The sequence below is a fragment of the Chaetura pelagica genome, unplaced genomic scaffold (assembly GCF_000747805.2).
Source record: "Chaetura pelagica isolate M959 unplaced genomic scaffold, ChaPel_1.0 scaffold42, whole genome shotgun sequence".
NCBI classification, from domain to species: Eukaryota; Metazoa; Chordata; class Aves; order Apodiformes; family Apodidae; genus Chaetura; species Chaetura pelagica.
Genome location: NW_009952575.1, coordinates 778,869 through 795,916, shown reverse-complemented (window position 1 = coordinate 795,916; position 17,048 = coordinate 778,869). Strand labels below are relative to the sequence as shown.

The 17,048-nt window shown below is 36.7% G+C and overlaps 1 protein-coding gene across 2 annotated transcripts in view; it reads right to left on the bottom strand.

The window, feature by feature from the left end:
• Positions 1-17,048, bottom strand: part of SMARCA2 (SWI/SNF related, matrix associated, actin dependent regulator of chromatin, subfamily a, member 2) — a 101,176-nt gene that overhangs the window by 19,943 nt on the left and 64,185 nt on the right. The window contains exon 27 of one of the 2 annotated variants that reach the window (XM_009993615.1): positions 16,781-16,999. In XM_009993615.1, the coding sequence (XP_009991917.1) occupies positions 16,781-16,999 (219 nt within the window). Of the gene's footprint in view, positions 1-153; positions 247-16,780; positions 17,000-17,048 lie in introns of those variants that run through there. The other variant, XM_009993616.1, reaches the window with a different exon arrangement.

Below are 17,048 nucleotides of genomic sequence, written 5' to 3'. Positions count from 1 at the left end.
AAGGCTGTCAACAGTTAATGTCACTGCTCTCCTTAAGCACTCATTGTACACTGAAATACGAAGAACACCGACTTCTGATGTGTTACACACCTACACATGCCTGTGATGTAGTTCTACTGAATCTTCAAGACGGCAATGAAAAAGGATATTTACCTTACCACTATCAGCAGGCCGGCTATCGGAAATCACAGTTAGTGGGGATAAAATTAACAAGCAAGCAAAGCAGCGAGCTGCTAGTCTCTTCATCAGCTGATCAGGAAAAAAAAAAGAGAGCTGGGGAAAGGCTATGTTTTCATATACAAGTAATTTTATTTTACGGAAAATTTAATACTGAAAGGATTGTGGCTACTCAAATCTGCTGTTTCATTCTACCTGCTACAAGGCCTGAAGCCTTCCAGCTTCAGCCTGCTTTAATATTGAAAACTGCTTATCATATTTCTCCCTTTATTATTTTAGGCATCCAAATCAGCTTTTTAGCTGAGCAGTTACTGATTCTTTTTAGCATTTTAATTATAATAGCACAATTAAGACAATTTCATGTATGACTTAAAAAATGAAAGTTGCATGCATTTTAAAGATGCATTTGTTACAGAAAATGTGTTCCTATTGCTTTGCAGTGAACAGATCAGGTTTTGGTTATCAAAACTGATTAAAAAATGATTCTGGTTTACAAAAATTTAAAAAAAAAATCACCAAAACATATATATATTTTTTTTTAACTTCAGTAGCATTCTGATTTCTTTCAGAAAACTGGTATTCTCTTATCTAAAATACATTTATATTTTTGTTTGCTTGACAAAATTTGTAACAGCAAAAAATTAACAGTGGTGCTTTCATCACAGAGCTTACTAAGATCTCATCTTAGAATTCTTGCTTGGAGCAGGTAATATTTTGAAAAAAATATCAGGAAAAAGAAAAAAGACTAAATTAAAAATATATATATATTATATACAGCGATGCAGTAAAGACAAAAAAATAGAAATAAACCCCAAGTAAGCTACCATATACTCTTGCACTTTAAAATTAGTGACTAGCAGATAGCAAAATAATTCTTAGCATACTACAGATCTGCAAACAAATATTAAACTGTCTACTTAGCTAGGAATGTATCAATGACTATACTTTGCTTTCAAAATTTATATGCATGAATGTAAACTTGAACAGTTTTCCTTAAGACTACAGGGTGCCACATGCCACTATCATCATCAGAAATATTAATGCTCTTTGTGTATCTCTAGACATAATGCATATCTGTATGAGCAACAAAATATTCATTAGACAAAATTCATCCGACTGACCCTCTTTGTTAAAAAACCTTACTGTTCTAGGGCACAAGTGCCATACTGAAGACAATGCCCTTCCAAACCTTTACCAGCATAATCATGATACGTATATCCAGTAACTTGACAGATGATGGGCTATGCTAGAGTGCAAGCTAGCACAGACCTCTCCCATGCTCAAATGCTCTTGGATAGGGCAGGTGAACAGCAAGAGAGTAAAGGAAAATAGTACACAAAATTTTAACACTTTCCTTCCCTTAAGGCAACAGGCTGAAAGTGTACAATAAAGTTTGTAGATTTCATTCTTTGAAAGAAACTTGTGAAAATTTAATGTCAATTTTTGCAAAGGGTTAGGCAACTCATGAAAGGAAGACATGCCAGTGGAAGTTTGAGGACCCAATGTTAACTCCAGTACTGCCAAAATCTTGCTGCTTTTCTCAATCTTATTTTTGTATCCTGGTCCACGTAAATAAAACATTTTTCCAAGGTAAAGAGCTAAGAGCACATGGGCTTCTCAGGGCCCCAGAATTTTAAGAAAGAGCATACCAATCATGGATTAAAGAAACTAAGCTACCTTCCTTCAAAAACAGACACAACCCATCCCCCAAAAAAAACCTCAACCAAGCAACACAACAAAATACCAGCACCACAACACAAAAAACCCAAAACAAAACCAAACTATTAAAAAAGCCCCAAACAAACAATAACAACAAACAAAAATCCCCAAACAATTCACCCAAATGTTGAACTTTCAGCAGACAGTAGAAATTACTTCTGAGACAGCTGGACTTCCTACTGCTGCTTGCAATTATATTTTCCTCTTCATAAAGGAAAACAAGTGTTTTGAGGTGGAAGTATTCTTAGTGGATACGACTCTACCAGTACCAGGGAAACAAAATCAAATGGAAACTGTTTTGTTTCTCTATTTGAAGAGCAGACATTATGGATGTCCTGCTTCTTCTTGATAGCATGATGCAGCACCATGACTGAACAACTTTTCAGATGGGAATTATGGACAAGGACAGAGACCTACAGCTCTATGTTTCATGTCAAAAGAGCCTTCTGCAAGTCAACAATCGTGTTAGTCTTATAATAGTTTTAGATTCATTTTACATGAATCAGTCTAACTCAAGTTTGATCACAGGGAATCAATGTGGGAGATAACTATTTGTTATTATTGTTAGCATTGTCATGAGAAAGTTAAGGCATAGAGAAAGCTATGGCTTCTACATACATTCAAAGAAACTACACATGAAAAGCACTAGGGAGCCATGTAGTAAATCTGCTAGAATAAAATGCTGCAAATATCCTCAGATTAAGCAGGAAATGGCACATAAGACAAGAGCTTTTCCTGCAGCCCTCTCTGATTTTATCTTAACAAAATAAACATTATGACAGCTTGCCCCTTCCCTTTAGACATCAATGCCTTGTGTCTCTCCAACATGCAGAGTCAGAAGAGAACTTTTGGGACTAGCATTACTATGTGAACAGATCTCTAGCATGCTAATCTAACTCTTGTTTTTCTACTAAAAACACATAAAACGTTGGTGAAAAAAAATTAAATAAATCAGCTTCCCAATTCCTTAAACATTAGTACTAACCCAATCATGCAGTGTTTCCAAATGAATGAGCTTTTCCAGGAATGAGAAATAACTTACCTGGCCACTGTACTACCAGTTAATGGCACTATGCTTAAGGGCTGTTAAGCACTTAAAACCAAAAAACATGTCAGTAATGCAGTAATGAACAACAGATGACTACTTTGCAAACTCAAGTTCCCATTTACCAATTTGGAAGAGAATAAAGAAGTAAAAGAAGCCTACAGAAGGCTAATAACACTGAAAATACTAAAATTTCCTCTACCTGCCCATACCAATTTCTCCTACAAGGATAATCCTTTAAGTCCTGTACAGATATTCCAAGAGAAATTTCACTTCCCCTCTCCACCTCCCCCGCCCCAGCCCATCTTGCTCTATTTTGAAACCTGTTTATATTACACTTTTGTTCTCAGATTTTTTATGACAACTGATGAAAACTTCAACTTCCCAACCTGAAGTTCATCTTCTCTAAAAGATGTTTTCAGAAATCCATTCTGCATAGTTTCTCAACACTGACATTCCTGATGTCTGGGACTGTTTCTAATTTCCACACACTGAAATTATTTCTTGGCTCTCTAGAGCAAGTTACCTTACATGTAACTAATTATCTCTTGCTGTGCTACAGCATAGAGCTCAGTATACTCCAGATAAAGGCCATGAGGAACACCTTTTCATACTTGACAATTAGATGAAAGGGCATAAGAAACTCTATCTATCTATTACTTAAATGTAATAATGATTGATGAAGGGTTAGTTTAACTGTGTTTCCTCTCCTTGCTGGATAGTATTGCACAACTGATTTACCAGACCAGTTTTGGGGGGATTAAACTGAGTATGGAGTAAATGCTGCTAAAGGCAAAGAATTACTGGGTACGTAGTTTTTCCTTGCTTTCACTGCTGACTCATTCTCCTCCCCATACGGAATATTCAAAAAAGTTTCCACCCAGCACTTAATTGGAAACAAAAGCATTGTTTTCCTTAAAAAAGCAAGCAAAATGCTATTGCAAAACCCTATAAACTTGAAATAAATGGTCTCCTCAGATATGCTGAACTTCCATAAAAAAAGGAAATCGAGTCTTCAGCCATATGCTCATCAGTCAGGGTCTGCATCTTTTCATTGCTGAAACTTGCTTCTTTTGAGAAGTGGGAGAAGATAGATTGTTTTCTAATTTGCATTTGAAAACTATTAATATCTACTTAATTATTTGCACTGAAACTCCAAATGCCTATTTTTCATTAGTCATTAAGAAAAAAAATAATGCAAATTACATATCGTTGTTCCTTGCATTTTGTTTTAAAGACTGATGAAAAAAAGACCTGATAGAACCATGCAAGAACATACATATCTTTAAAAAGAAATAGCTTCCTCAAATGCAACAGAGAAAAAGCAACCAAAGCAACATTAAAAAAAAAAAAAAAAATCTATTTAAAATTTTTGTAGGTTCAAAGCTTTTATATTCAGTGTTGTTTTCCTTCCGGTCCAAGAAGAGTATTTCAGATAAAATACCCTAATATTTAATCATAATGTGAAATATCTTAATGCTTAAGCTTAATCTTTAGTGTGACAATTACTACATAAAGCATCACACAGATCCAGACCTGCTAAACTTGCTCCAACTTACGGCAACCTACATTGTGAAGGACATAAACTATCTGCTGTTCAAAAGTGAAACATGGTTAAAAAAAGTATAGAATTAGTTTCATTCCTCCCTCCCAAAAAGAGCAAACAATTACTTAAAATGGAACCACTTAAACTGATTTTGAACCTGTGAGCTTCAAATTAACTTTGGGGAATGGCAGCGGAGACCACAGTAACTACTACTAATACAAGGACCAACAGCCTGCTCAGGAAGTGAAAGGAAAGTGCACCATTATGGGGAAGGAAGCAGGTGATGAAAAGGAAACACTTTATCATCTGGACTACACAGATGCTTTGCTTAACAAACCAGAGCATTGAGATAGTAACACTCCCTGCATTATGACACTGCATGTGGAAATACCCAAATCACCACTGTTCTGTGGTCTACAGCTACACAGCTTGAAGACCAACAGAACTAGGTCCCGTGGTCTTTTGCAGTTTTCAAAAATGGAAAAAAAAATTCCAGACAAATTATATACCAGAAACTACTGATATCAACCTCTTACTCCTTATCACTGAACTCTTTTATTGTGGAGGGGTTTTTTTTTGTTTGCTTGCTTATTTCTTCCCGAAATCTTTTCGTTTTAGAAACCTGAATCCTCAGCTGAACAGCTCCTGTCACTTCAAGTAACTGCTTATTTCTAAACAGTGAAAAAATCCTCACATTCAAGATGAGAGGACAATGTATAATGGATTTGTGAAATATTGTGCATGAAAGTGGCCAGATGATGAACAAACATTCTGAGAGGGATGCTATAATAGCAATTCTGAACTAGATGGTGTCTTGCATCCTTCAGATTACCTTCAGAACATTACAGCATATTGATGACATGAAGAGTAAATATTGTTACGATATTGGCGTTGGAAATGGTTGTAGGTATCTTTGGAAGTATAATTAGAAGTAAAAATTACACATGGAATAAGATGTAACTAACTTAAGAAAATCAAAGCAAGGCTACCACTTAAAAAAAATCTGCAAGCAGATTTTTTAGGGGATAAATAATAATCTTTACAGACTCAAAGTTGTAAAGGAATATACTTAATGTAACCAAAGCTATCTTCCAAGGCTGATTTAGCTGAATCAGTTTTACTTTGCAATTGTAACTTCAAATAACTAAATGACAACAAACCAGGAAATAACTATGAATAAGCGATGGTGGTTTTTTTAAGTGACTATTGTATCAATTTTTCTACATATACTTGCTTTCTAAACAGTCTAGAGAAAATTATCAATTATTTAATCTGCATACATGAAGACGATAAAACTGAGATGCATAAAAATTGCAATTTACTTTTGTACATTAGCTGTTGTCTACAAGACTTATAAATAACTCTGTTTAAGTTGGTACACTTCTTCCTCTGTACAGAAGGTCTGGATTTCTTAACGATTCCTTGCCAAAAAGTGAACCAGATCAAAAACCAAAAATGAAGATTTATAAGATCCTCATGACAAGCTTGATGAGGACAGCAAAAATCCAGGTTTTTTTGATGACTGCAGATGCCAAAGGCTAGCTGATGTAAAATGGATGAGCAGGAAATCCAAGAAAACCTCTGACAGAAACTCAAGTAAGAAGCACTTTATTTCACACTAATCACAGAAAGGTCCTGTTTATGAAAGAAGGCTCTGAGTGCCCATAAGTCTTCCTCCGTACCTGCTGCAGTCTTTGAATGATCTATTATATGCAATTTTCAGCAGCACAGAAAAAGATACACATTTCCTGGTTTCAGATTCACAAGCAATCCATCTTCAAGTAAAACCAAATATGAGAGAGATGCCTCATTTTTTACCCTTGATTTTGGTCAGCATGATGAAATATGTTTGCTGCATGGATAGGATTCTGGAGCATTTGGTGACTGTTTTTTTTTTCAGTGAGGAAGAGTATACAGGGAAGGTTTTCTTTCTTTTTATCCCCAACTTGACCAGAATTCTGACACAGGAAAGCCTGTTTCAGCAGTGTAAAGCACAGTAGATTGACAAAAGTATTGTGAAATAATTAGTACTCCTGTTACGTTTTTTTTTCTTAACCAAGTACATTATCTTCCCTAGGAGAGAGGGCAAGGAAAATTAATCACATGAGAAAATTACCTTTTCCTTTATGAAAATTACCTTTTCTGAAGGGTGCCAGGGGAAGTGTGGGACATTATTTTCCTCATTTTTTAATAATTCTTTTAAAGCAGCAAACATGGAATTTAGTCAACAGCATAACACTTTTCTGTTCTCAACCAGGAGAGGTTCTATTTTCCCTTGCATCTCACAGTTTAAAAGGAAAATAAAATTAAGGTAATTATGGCGTAATTTATACTGTGGATTTCTAGATCTTCCTACTTTGATCTAAAAAAAAAAAATGTTTTACTGGAGAGTCATATAATTCTATTGACCTTCTGAGTTAATTTTTTCTTCCATTTTTAATGATTTGTGAAAACAGTTGATTAGTTAGTTTAGAACTTATAAACCAACTTTAAGACAATTCCGTATTATTTCTGGTTACAACTACATTCCATCCAGGCTCACAAGGAAAAGCTGCAGAACAAGAGGAAACAAGCTGCAATGGAGCCAGGAAGATACTCAACTATAAAGAGTAGATTCCAACTCAAGGAATAACAGGAATTCTACAATACTCCAAGGATTTAGTGTCAGATCAGATCAGACATTGTTTATTTTACAAGGAAAATCATGAACACAAAAAACAATCAGAAACATATGTTTATATGACCACTAATATTTATGTATGATGGACAAGGGAGATTGTGAATACTAAACCCAATCAGAAACACATTTACATATGATCATTAATAAACAGCCAGGTAGGGTGGCTGCTGTTTACCTTGTTTTTCACAAAATAATGTTCCAGTTACCAAAGTATCTTAGTTTCATCCTGTCTTAATGTATCTTTTTTCCCTTGAATAGTAGCACTTTTTAATGGACCTTATACTCTTCTCGTGTGTAAAAAGGTAGGAACACTTTACTTTGTAAAGTTACATGACCTGAACTCTGGAAGTGTGTCTCTTATTTTGCATCTTATGGTGCTGAGAACTAAACACACTCACATTTGATTTTGTTCTTTATGAAAAAAATGTCAAAGTTCAGTCCTTCAGTATGGGAATTAATTGATCATTTACTAATTTATTTAAAAAAAATATTCGAGGACTTAGCTTTTTCTTCATTCAAAGAGCATTGCCTCCCTTCTCTTCTGAGACCCTGCTAATTAAATCTGAACGACACATGGCATAACAACAGGGTTTATACCCTCATCAGATCAGTCCTTTGGAGAGAAACTGCAGTCTTGGCTCTTTCTGGGACCAGGCTTGCTTCCAGTCTAACTTGCTAACATTAGCAGTGACAGTTATCTTTTCTATGGTAAAAATAAATTTGACAATTATATTCGCAGGATAAAAGGGAAGTAGAAGGACCAAATCTTATTGTGCAGCACACCCAACAGCAGGATACCATATTCTACTAAAAATTTCCCTATGAATAACAAGTCACCTTTCCTTCCACTATAGAAACAACACAGCTGAGGACGGTAACACAGAGGGAAGATTAACAGATTTCCCATGTGAAATCACCCATTTGCAGCCAAATTTCTAGCTTTAGAATAAGTGACTTTGGCTGTCAAATGAACAAATGCCCAGTGATGCCTTTTAGTTGCTCAGAAAAATAATAAAAAGTGTTTTCTCTGTTTTTGATCATCAGACTAACAGCTTCTATTTTACAGGTGAGCACAAATTTTATACATGCCTTGAGACACTACCACTCTTAGTAATGAAATATGAGAAACTTTTAGTACAAATCTTAAACTAGCAATTTCATGCATGTCAAAGTAAACTCAGATTCTGTCAACAGTCATAGCACTAAGTACTTTCTTTCACATGCTCTCCTTCTCTGTTATATTTAAGCATATTCACTCATCCTCAAACAGACACTTCTCATTCCAAGTTTAAAATATGGAAGATAACCAGATGGGAGCAATATGAAGAAAATAAATTCAAAACAAACCAGGTATCCTGCTTAAAACAAATACAATGAAAAAAAACAACAAAAACCCAACCTTTCAGAAACTACTATAGTTGCATTATTTTCCAATGGATGCTCATAGGATCTCCTGTATCTGCTTATTCACAGAAAACCATTTAAGGATTTTTCCAATAGAATGGGTTATAGGGGTCTGTCACTACTAATGCAGGTAGTCTGAGGCTATTAAGAATGGGAAGCATGCAATGTTAAGAGAATATGATGTAAGAAAACAAGAGATCAGGCTACTGACTTTATATGATGACAGAGGAAAAAATTGCTCAAAGAAACAGACTGTGTTTAAAGAAAAAACAGTATGAGGTAGCCTTTTAAGACAATTCCAATACAGTTTTTTAATAACTTCACAGAATTTGAAGGAAGATAGAGCAAAATGAAGTCAACTTTCAACAACTTGCTGATAAAAGCTAAGTTGTATGTATCTTTATTTCACACCTAAGAAGTATTTTGTGAGGCTAACTTCTAGCAATAATGAAGTGAGTTCCGTATTTTCAGGATGCTTCTGGAGCTGCAGTTTTCAGACTGACAGGACGTACAGCAGAGCCTGTCCTTTTTAATATGCATATCACAGCTTAAAAGTAAAGATGTAAGACAAATGGTATCTGTCTAGAAGGCCTTTTTAGTCTTCTGGGATAAACTGCAATCCAAACCACTGTCTGACAAGAAAAAAACTAGTACCTAAGCAAAGGCTAACTGAAGAAGACCAAGATGATTCTAGGAAAGGAAATGCAGTTTAAGAGGAAGTGAAGTTTCTCAACAGAATCACATACAGTACAGTGTAAGTGCATGTATGAAAAAATAAATCAAGGTTGTAAGCAGCAAAAAAAATCCTCTAGTTCTGAGTTTGAAATCCACCTACAAATTGTCAGATGAAACTCAAAAGAATACATAATGCATATCCATTAAACCGTAAGTTGTAACACTCTAAAATAGACATTCTCAAATATTTAGTGATCCAGAAATAGTTTTTATGTAAGAAAGACCTCAAGTTAGGAGATCTGAACAGCAGTTTCACAGGAGTACTTATTAGTAAAACATCTTGCCATAGTTTCATAAGATCCTTGTCTTTAAGTCTGTGATTTTGTCCAAATGATGGTACATCTGAAGTACGGGAACAAATATTAACACAGTTTCAATTGGAATCGTATCTAATAATTCTCCTCTAGCAAATACTAGAACCATAGTGTCATATAAACACTTAAGTATATTAAAAAAATGTGAGCAGAATATCTCTCAAATATCAAAGAGGGATTTTAAAGTACTTTGTTAGTTTCCAAAATTAATACTCTTAAATCCTGCTTCCAGATTCTGAGAAATATACCCAGATCATAAATCAGGTTATTTTTTTTATAAACTAACAAACCCATCTTGCCAACATAGAGAATCAAAGCTATCAGGTAGATGCACTTAAATTCCCTCTCTTTTATAAAAAGCCAAGAAAAGCCCCTTTCATCTAAACTGCTTAGTTGACTTTAATTTCACTGCACCTTAAAAGTAGCTATATTTTCCTTTTCTGAAATAGATTCTGAATACCCTGAAAAGGGCATGAAAGACAAATGGTAATACTCAGGACATAAGAATGACTTGGCTTCAGGAGACCTCTAAGTTATGTCTCAATTCCTAATACTTCAAGAAATTAGCTTTCATATTCATAAAACTGGTAAGACTAACCTTGCACATTAAAAAATAGTACCTGCAGTATTCTCATGATTGCTAGTCACAAGAAAGACAACATCCTGGGATGGTGGACTTTTAAGCCTTCAGTGACTAAGTCTTTATAATGTGACTTGTTTTCCCCTACAGCTTAAAAAAATCCAATTCAATCTGCAGTTCAATACTGCAGAGTAGAGTTTAGATCATAATGCTATTTCTTCAAATGCCCTGAGCAAATACTCATTTACTCAACTGATAATAGGTTTAGCAGCAAGTCAGAAAACTTGGTAATTGTAACCAGAAATGGTATAGAGGAGTAAAGAGAAAAAAACGGGTGGAGGGGGATAATGCACATGAGCTACACAGGTACACTATGCAGCAGGTAAAATTATTTCTTTTCTCTTTCATGGAATCTCAAACTCAAATACAGAGTATATAAAAAACCTCTATTACAATTAAAACTAACAACCAGTAGATGAAGAGCGTAGCTAAACCAACTACTGAATCTAAGACTGATTTTCTACAGAGCTATTTCTGTATCTAATAAAGATCAAACTCCACCATCAATTTATAAATCCACACCTTAAAGTACCTCTTAGTATTGATTCTAGAGTTGTATACATAGAAGTGAAGCTCTCTCAGAAAACACAAACCTAAAGAAACTTCTAGTAATTTATGTCAAATTGTAGTAACAAGCTGGCCCAACTTCACTAACTCTGATGCCAGACCTAACTTTTAACAGACTCTGAGAATGTAAAAAATCAAAAAGTCATGTAAAGCTCCAGATGGCAGAGAAAAGAGTTGAAAACATGCCCAACATTTTCCTGCTAAGTAGTTTATTATACAACATATTCACCTTAATCAGTAAACGTAGACAAAAAGCAAATAAAATTTATGTTAAAATTATGTTAAATAGTATTCTCCATATATTTTGTATATATGAAAGCCAGCACTATTGACTCATTACAGACCAAATGCTTAATTTCACTTACAAGTTTTAGATCAGCAAAATGCAAGCAGTCCACAACAGTTGACTTTTGCACATCTGCATGAGGTAAATGAGACACCACTCACTTTGGATTCAAATATGTTTCCCTGGCCAACATGAAAAGCTACTTCAAATGAACGGCAGAAGTAGGGGATGAAACTTCAGTCATGTCATCTAGCCAGCAATTATACAGAACGATAAGCTCAATCCAGATGCAACTGTCTTAAGAGTCTTATAACTAGTCAAACAAATCCTCTGATTCTTGAAGCCTGTCCTACGCAGTGGGGTCCTTAGTAGACAACCCCTTTAGAAAATAAATCTGCCACAGGATCCAGCAAAGTATTTTGCAGTCCAGAAGTGGTGCAGGGATAGAATGTGCAGGGATAGAGCATGAAATACTTCCAGAATATAAATGCTTTACAGGATCAGGAAGCAGACTCCTCCTTCCTGTTTTTTGTGGGGTTTTTGCTTTTGTTGTGGTTTTTTGTGTTTTGCTTTTTTTTTTTTTTTTTTAAGAAATATGGTTGTCATGCCAACAGTTACAGACCGGCAGGCTGCAGCGACAGCTAGTGATGAAGCCCATTTGTGTCTTAGTTTCCCTGGGAAGCAACTACTGAATTATGCATTGTTCAGAACAGCAGCATCATCTCACTAAACACTGTTTGTGTTGATAGTTTTGGCTTATGTAATTGTTTTGTCTCCTGCTTCAAAAGCCAGGTACTTCACCTCATAGCAAGGAGGGAGCTGACATACTTGGTCAGTTTACATGCACAGATACAGTCCTTGAGGTGTATGTCAAATCCCTGTGGGAATGTGCCAAGACCTTAACCAGACTTTCAGTATTCAGACCAGCAGAGGGGTCAGGGCCTAATTGAAAAGGTGGAGGTAATTGATCTCTAGAGTCCAAGTTGTAGCTGCTGATTGAGGCAGAACTCCTTAGAAAAGAACAGATCTAGTGAACTTCCCCAAGACACATAAAGAAAAAGAGATATATGAGGATTGGATATTGATATTATGAAAAAACTTATTAGTCAGAAATGCAAAGTTTCACCCCAGAAAACCCAATGGGAAGATGACTATAAACAGCTAGAGAAAAAATGAGGGGCATCCCTTGCTGCTGGTAAATAAATTTCCTTCTTCCGTAACACTATGGTTTAAAAATAAAAATATCTATAGTTACCTTTGGAGAGTGGCATTATACAGAACTTGGCTAAAAGACTCTTTTATGAAACAAAGTACTACTCTTAATTTAGAATTTACTGGCTCTTGTATTTTTTTCTGGTTTTAGTGATATAAATAGTTCACTGCATCCAAGTTAACATGGAATTATTAATTCAGAGTTTTCATGTAATATGTAGGATACTGTTATTTTAAAACTTAACAGTTTTTCTCAACAGAATAACAAGCCTTGTTGAAAAACAGGTAGCATATGTATACTATATATATATATATATATGGGGGATTGGACTTGATGATCTTCAGAGGTCACTTCCAACCCCTAATATTCTGTGATTCTGTGATATGTACCATCTTGACTAGCAAGGTATCTGATCTGGCCTCATAGAATTGTCTCAAAAGGAAACAATGAAAAACATTGCTATCAAGTAAATGGAGAACTGGTAAAAAATTGTTTTCAGAATAGTCCTTAATGACTTTTTATCAACACGTCCAGTGCTTTTCAGTGCTTTTAGTGGCTTAAGGAAGATGGAACAGGAAATATGCCTAATAAATCTCAAAAGAACACCAAACTGACCAGAAGTTCACCTGAGGACAGGCTGAAAATTCATAATAATTTTGATGAAGAAAACTTGGATATCATTCAAAAAGGGTTTATGCTAAATTCTCTTATTAGGAAGGCAAGATTGAGTATACATGATACTGAAAAAGTGGCCAGGAAGTAAATCCACAGAATAGGATTAAGGGCTTATACTGGATCAAAACTTTAACACGAGTCAATACCTTTACGGATAAGAAAATGAAATTTTGGATCGTTAGGTATATTTATCCTAGTAGTTATGTAAAATAACTCCTCCTCCTCTATTCACATGAGGCTGCACCTGGAATTTTCATGTCTAGCTTTTGACCAAACTTGCAGAAAGACTTAACACCAATGTAGAAGACCCAGGGAAAACAAGTGAAAACAACCAAGAGCTCTAGAAAACAGGAAATATGAGAAAAGACTGAATGAGCAGTGGTAGTTAACCTTCAGAATCGAATGAATAGGAAAACAAGTCTTCTAAGAAAAAAAGAAGTGTCAAAAAAAAAAAAGGTACTAGCCTGTTCTGCATTACTGAAGTGATTAAAACAAGAAGTAATAGGTTTTAAATCCAAATTTTTTTTAAAAAAATAATTATATAAAATACAAGGGAAAACCAAATAATTAAACACAGCTACACTGGACCTTGTTTGCACCAAAGAGGAGGGGTTGGAGGGAAATGTGAAGCTCAAGGGCAGCCCTGGCTGCAGTGACCATGAAGTGGCAGAGTTTGAGATCCTCAAGGCAGCAAGGTGAGCACACACCACGTTCACTACGCAAGGCTTCAGGAAAGCAGACTTTTGCCTATTCAGGGACCTGTTTGGTACAGTACCATTGGAGAAAACCCTGGAGGGAAAAGGAGTCCAAGAAAACTGGTTAATATTCAAGCACCATCTCCTCCAAGCTCAGGAGTAATCAAAACATCCCTACAAAGAAGAAATAAAGCAAAAATGCCAGGAGGCCTGCATGGATGGACAAGGAACTTCTGGACAAGCCAAAATATAAAAGGGAAGCCTATACAGGCTGGAAGCAAGGACAGGTGGCTTGGGAAGAATATAGAAAAATTGTCCAAACAGTGAGGAGTCAGGTTAGGAAAGGTGAAGCCCTAGTACAAGTAAATATGGCCAGGGATGTCAAAAGCAACAAGAAAAGCTTCTACAAGAATGTCAGTTATATAAGGAAGACGAGGGAAAATGGGGGCCCTTTCCAGAAGGAAACAGGAGACTTGGTTACCTAGGATATGGAGATGGCCGAGGTACTCAAATGCTTTTTTGCGTCTCTTCACCAGCAAGTGCTCAAACCACACCGTCCAAGTCTCAGAAGTAAAAGCAGGGACTTGGAGAATGAAGAACCACCCACAGTAGGCCATCTTGAGACTGGCAGATTGTCCTGGAAACCATGCTAAGTCATGTGGAAAATAAGGAGATGACTGGTGACCGCCAACATGTCTTCACTAAGGGCAAATCATGCCTGACAACATCCTTCTCTCTAAACTGGATAGACACAGAATTTACAGATGGTCATCTGGTGGTTAATGAATTGGCTGGTTGGTCGCAGCTGGACCAACTCCTTGATGTCCAAGTGGAGAACAGTGACAAGTGGTGTTCCTCAGGGGTCAGTACTGGAGTACTGGACTGATGCTGTTTAACATCTTTGTCACCAACATGGACGGTGTGATGAAGTGAACCCTCCCAAGTTCAGTGATGACACCAAGCTGTTTGGTGCTGTTGACACACTGGAGGGAAGGGATGCCACCTTGACAGGCTTCAGAGCTAAGTTCAATAAAAGCAAGTGCAAGGTTCTGCACTTGAGTTAGTGCAATCCCAAGCACAAATACAGGCTGGGCAGAGAATGGATTGAAAGCAGCCCTGAGGAGATGCTGGGAGTGTTGATTGATGAAAAAACTCAGCACAAGCCAGTCATGTGCTGGGCTGCATCAAAAGAAGCATGGCCAGAAGGTCAAGCGAGGTAACTCTGCCCCTCTACTCCATTCTTCTGAGATCCCATCTGGAATACTGTGTTCAGATCTGGAGCCCCCAACAAAAGAAGAATACGGAGCTGTTAAAGAGGAACCAGAGCTGGGCCACAAAGATGATCAGAGGGCTGAGGCACCTCTCCCATATGATACGCTGAGGACAAGGGGTAATGGATTAAAACTGGAAGAGGGGGGATTTAGGTTAGATAGTAGGAGGAAATTCTTTATAGTGTGAGGCTGGTAAGACACTGGAGCATGTTGCCCAGGGAAGCTGTGGATGCCCCATCCCTGGAAGTGTTCAAGGAGAGACTGGACATGACTTTGAGCAATCTGGTCTAGTGGAAGATGTCCCTGCCCATGGCAGGGGTGACTGGAACTAGATCATCTTTAAGATCCCCTCCAGCCCAAACCATTTTACGACTTCCCTGTGGATTTGTAAATTCCCTTCTTCTAGGGAAGGCCCTGAAGAACAGATCAGGCGAACATTTACTATAAATGACACAGGATTGGCTGATCCCACCCTTACTACAAAGATGGATTAGATTATGTGGAGAATAGCCATGGGAAAAGAAAAAGGGCCTCCTCTATCTGTAAAGAAGTAGGTAAAACAATATGAGACCAGCCAAGGGCCAGGGCTTGCTTTGAGCAGCACCGTGAATGTTGACAGAAATCAGAACACTATATATCATGTGCATGGTGTGTGATTGGTTACATCCTGGGAACCCAAGGTCTGTGTATGTGCCAAGGAGCAGGTGTGAGTGCTGTTTACACCCTCTGTACCCTGGTTGCTTATTCTCAGTTTCCACTGTAAAAGTACATAAGGGAACATTTTCTCAGAAAAAACTATTCCATTGCTTCTCACTCTGGAGTCCATATCTTAACCACCACAAGATTATTTTTTTAGGGCTGCCATTTTTGACAGTGCAGTGCTTAACACAAATATCACAGCCAACTCAAGACATAAAACATGCAAGCTGAAGCTAACTTGTATGTTGCCATAGCAAGAGTATTTAATCAATAAAAAAAATTACCTTAAAATGGTCTTGAATAGATGTGCACTATATTGCAAGCACTTCTAGTGCAGGAAAGGGTAATGTTGAAGAATTCAGACGGGAGATTATGTTTCTGGGTCTTTCATTTCCACTGAATACTTGAAAGTGTCAAGTATCAAACTTCTGCAGTTTGATAAACTTGCTCAGTTTTACAGCTGGTGGCTAACTCAAATATTCGCTCCCCTAAGCTTTACACCCAGCCGCAGAATCTGGATTAACTGTTAGCATACCACTGAGTTCAGTCTCACAAACATCATGTTTGTAACTGAAGCAGGTAAAAATTTCTACCTATCTTTAGGAAATTATACACCAAAACTACACTGTATATTCATGTAGGCTTGTGTCTGTAATTGTCCTATGACATGTGAAAGTCTCCAAATTCTTAAAAGGGTTAAATTCAGATATTTTTAAAAATACAAAAAATTAACTTCTGCACCACAGAAAGCTCTCATATACACTAATCACTAGTCTTCTCCACCATAAAAGAATTCCTCATGTATTTTAAAGATGACACTTATGAAAGTAAGAAATATGTCAAGATTCACAGGAACAGTATAGTTGCAACACAGCTAGCATATTCCTGATTCAGCATTTAGTAACACTGAAATAAGTTTAAGCAATGCAGCTTAAAACTTTTTTATGTCTTCCAACACAGCAGCAAAAGTTAGATAGTAAGGATATATAGGCCTTTACTACTACATCGTGCTTTCCCTGGTGCAACTGTAAAGTCTTCAAAAAGAACAAAAATTAACACCAGGAATTCATAAATCTCAACTGTAAAAATAAAACAAAATAATGGGACAACCTACTCTCAGCCACTGTTTCTCTGTGAGAGCATCACTGTAGTCCACATCCCTGCGTTGCCGGGATCCTCTTCCAAATATTTTCTCTTCTTCTTCTTCACACGTAAGCCTTTCAACTTCAGCATCATCCTTAATAATCCAGGATGGCAATTCATCCTCTTCCATCAAGCGGGGTTTACGCTTGGGGTTTCTGGCATCCTCCCTGCGACGGTCCATGTCCATGCGCTGCAGTGACAGTAGGACAGAAGTTTTAAGGGCAAATACTAAGTGAACC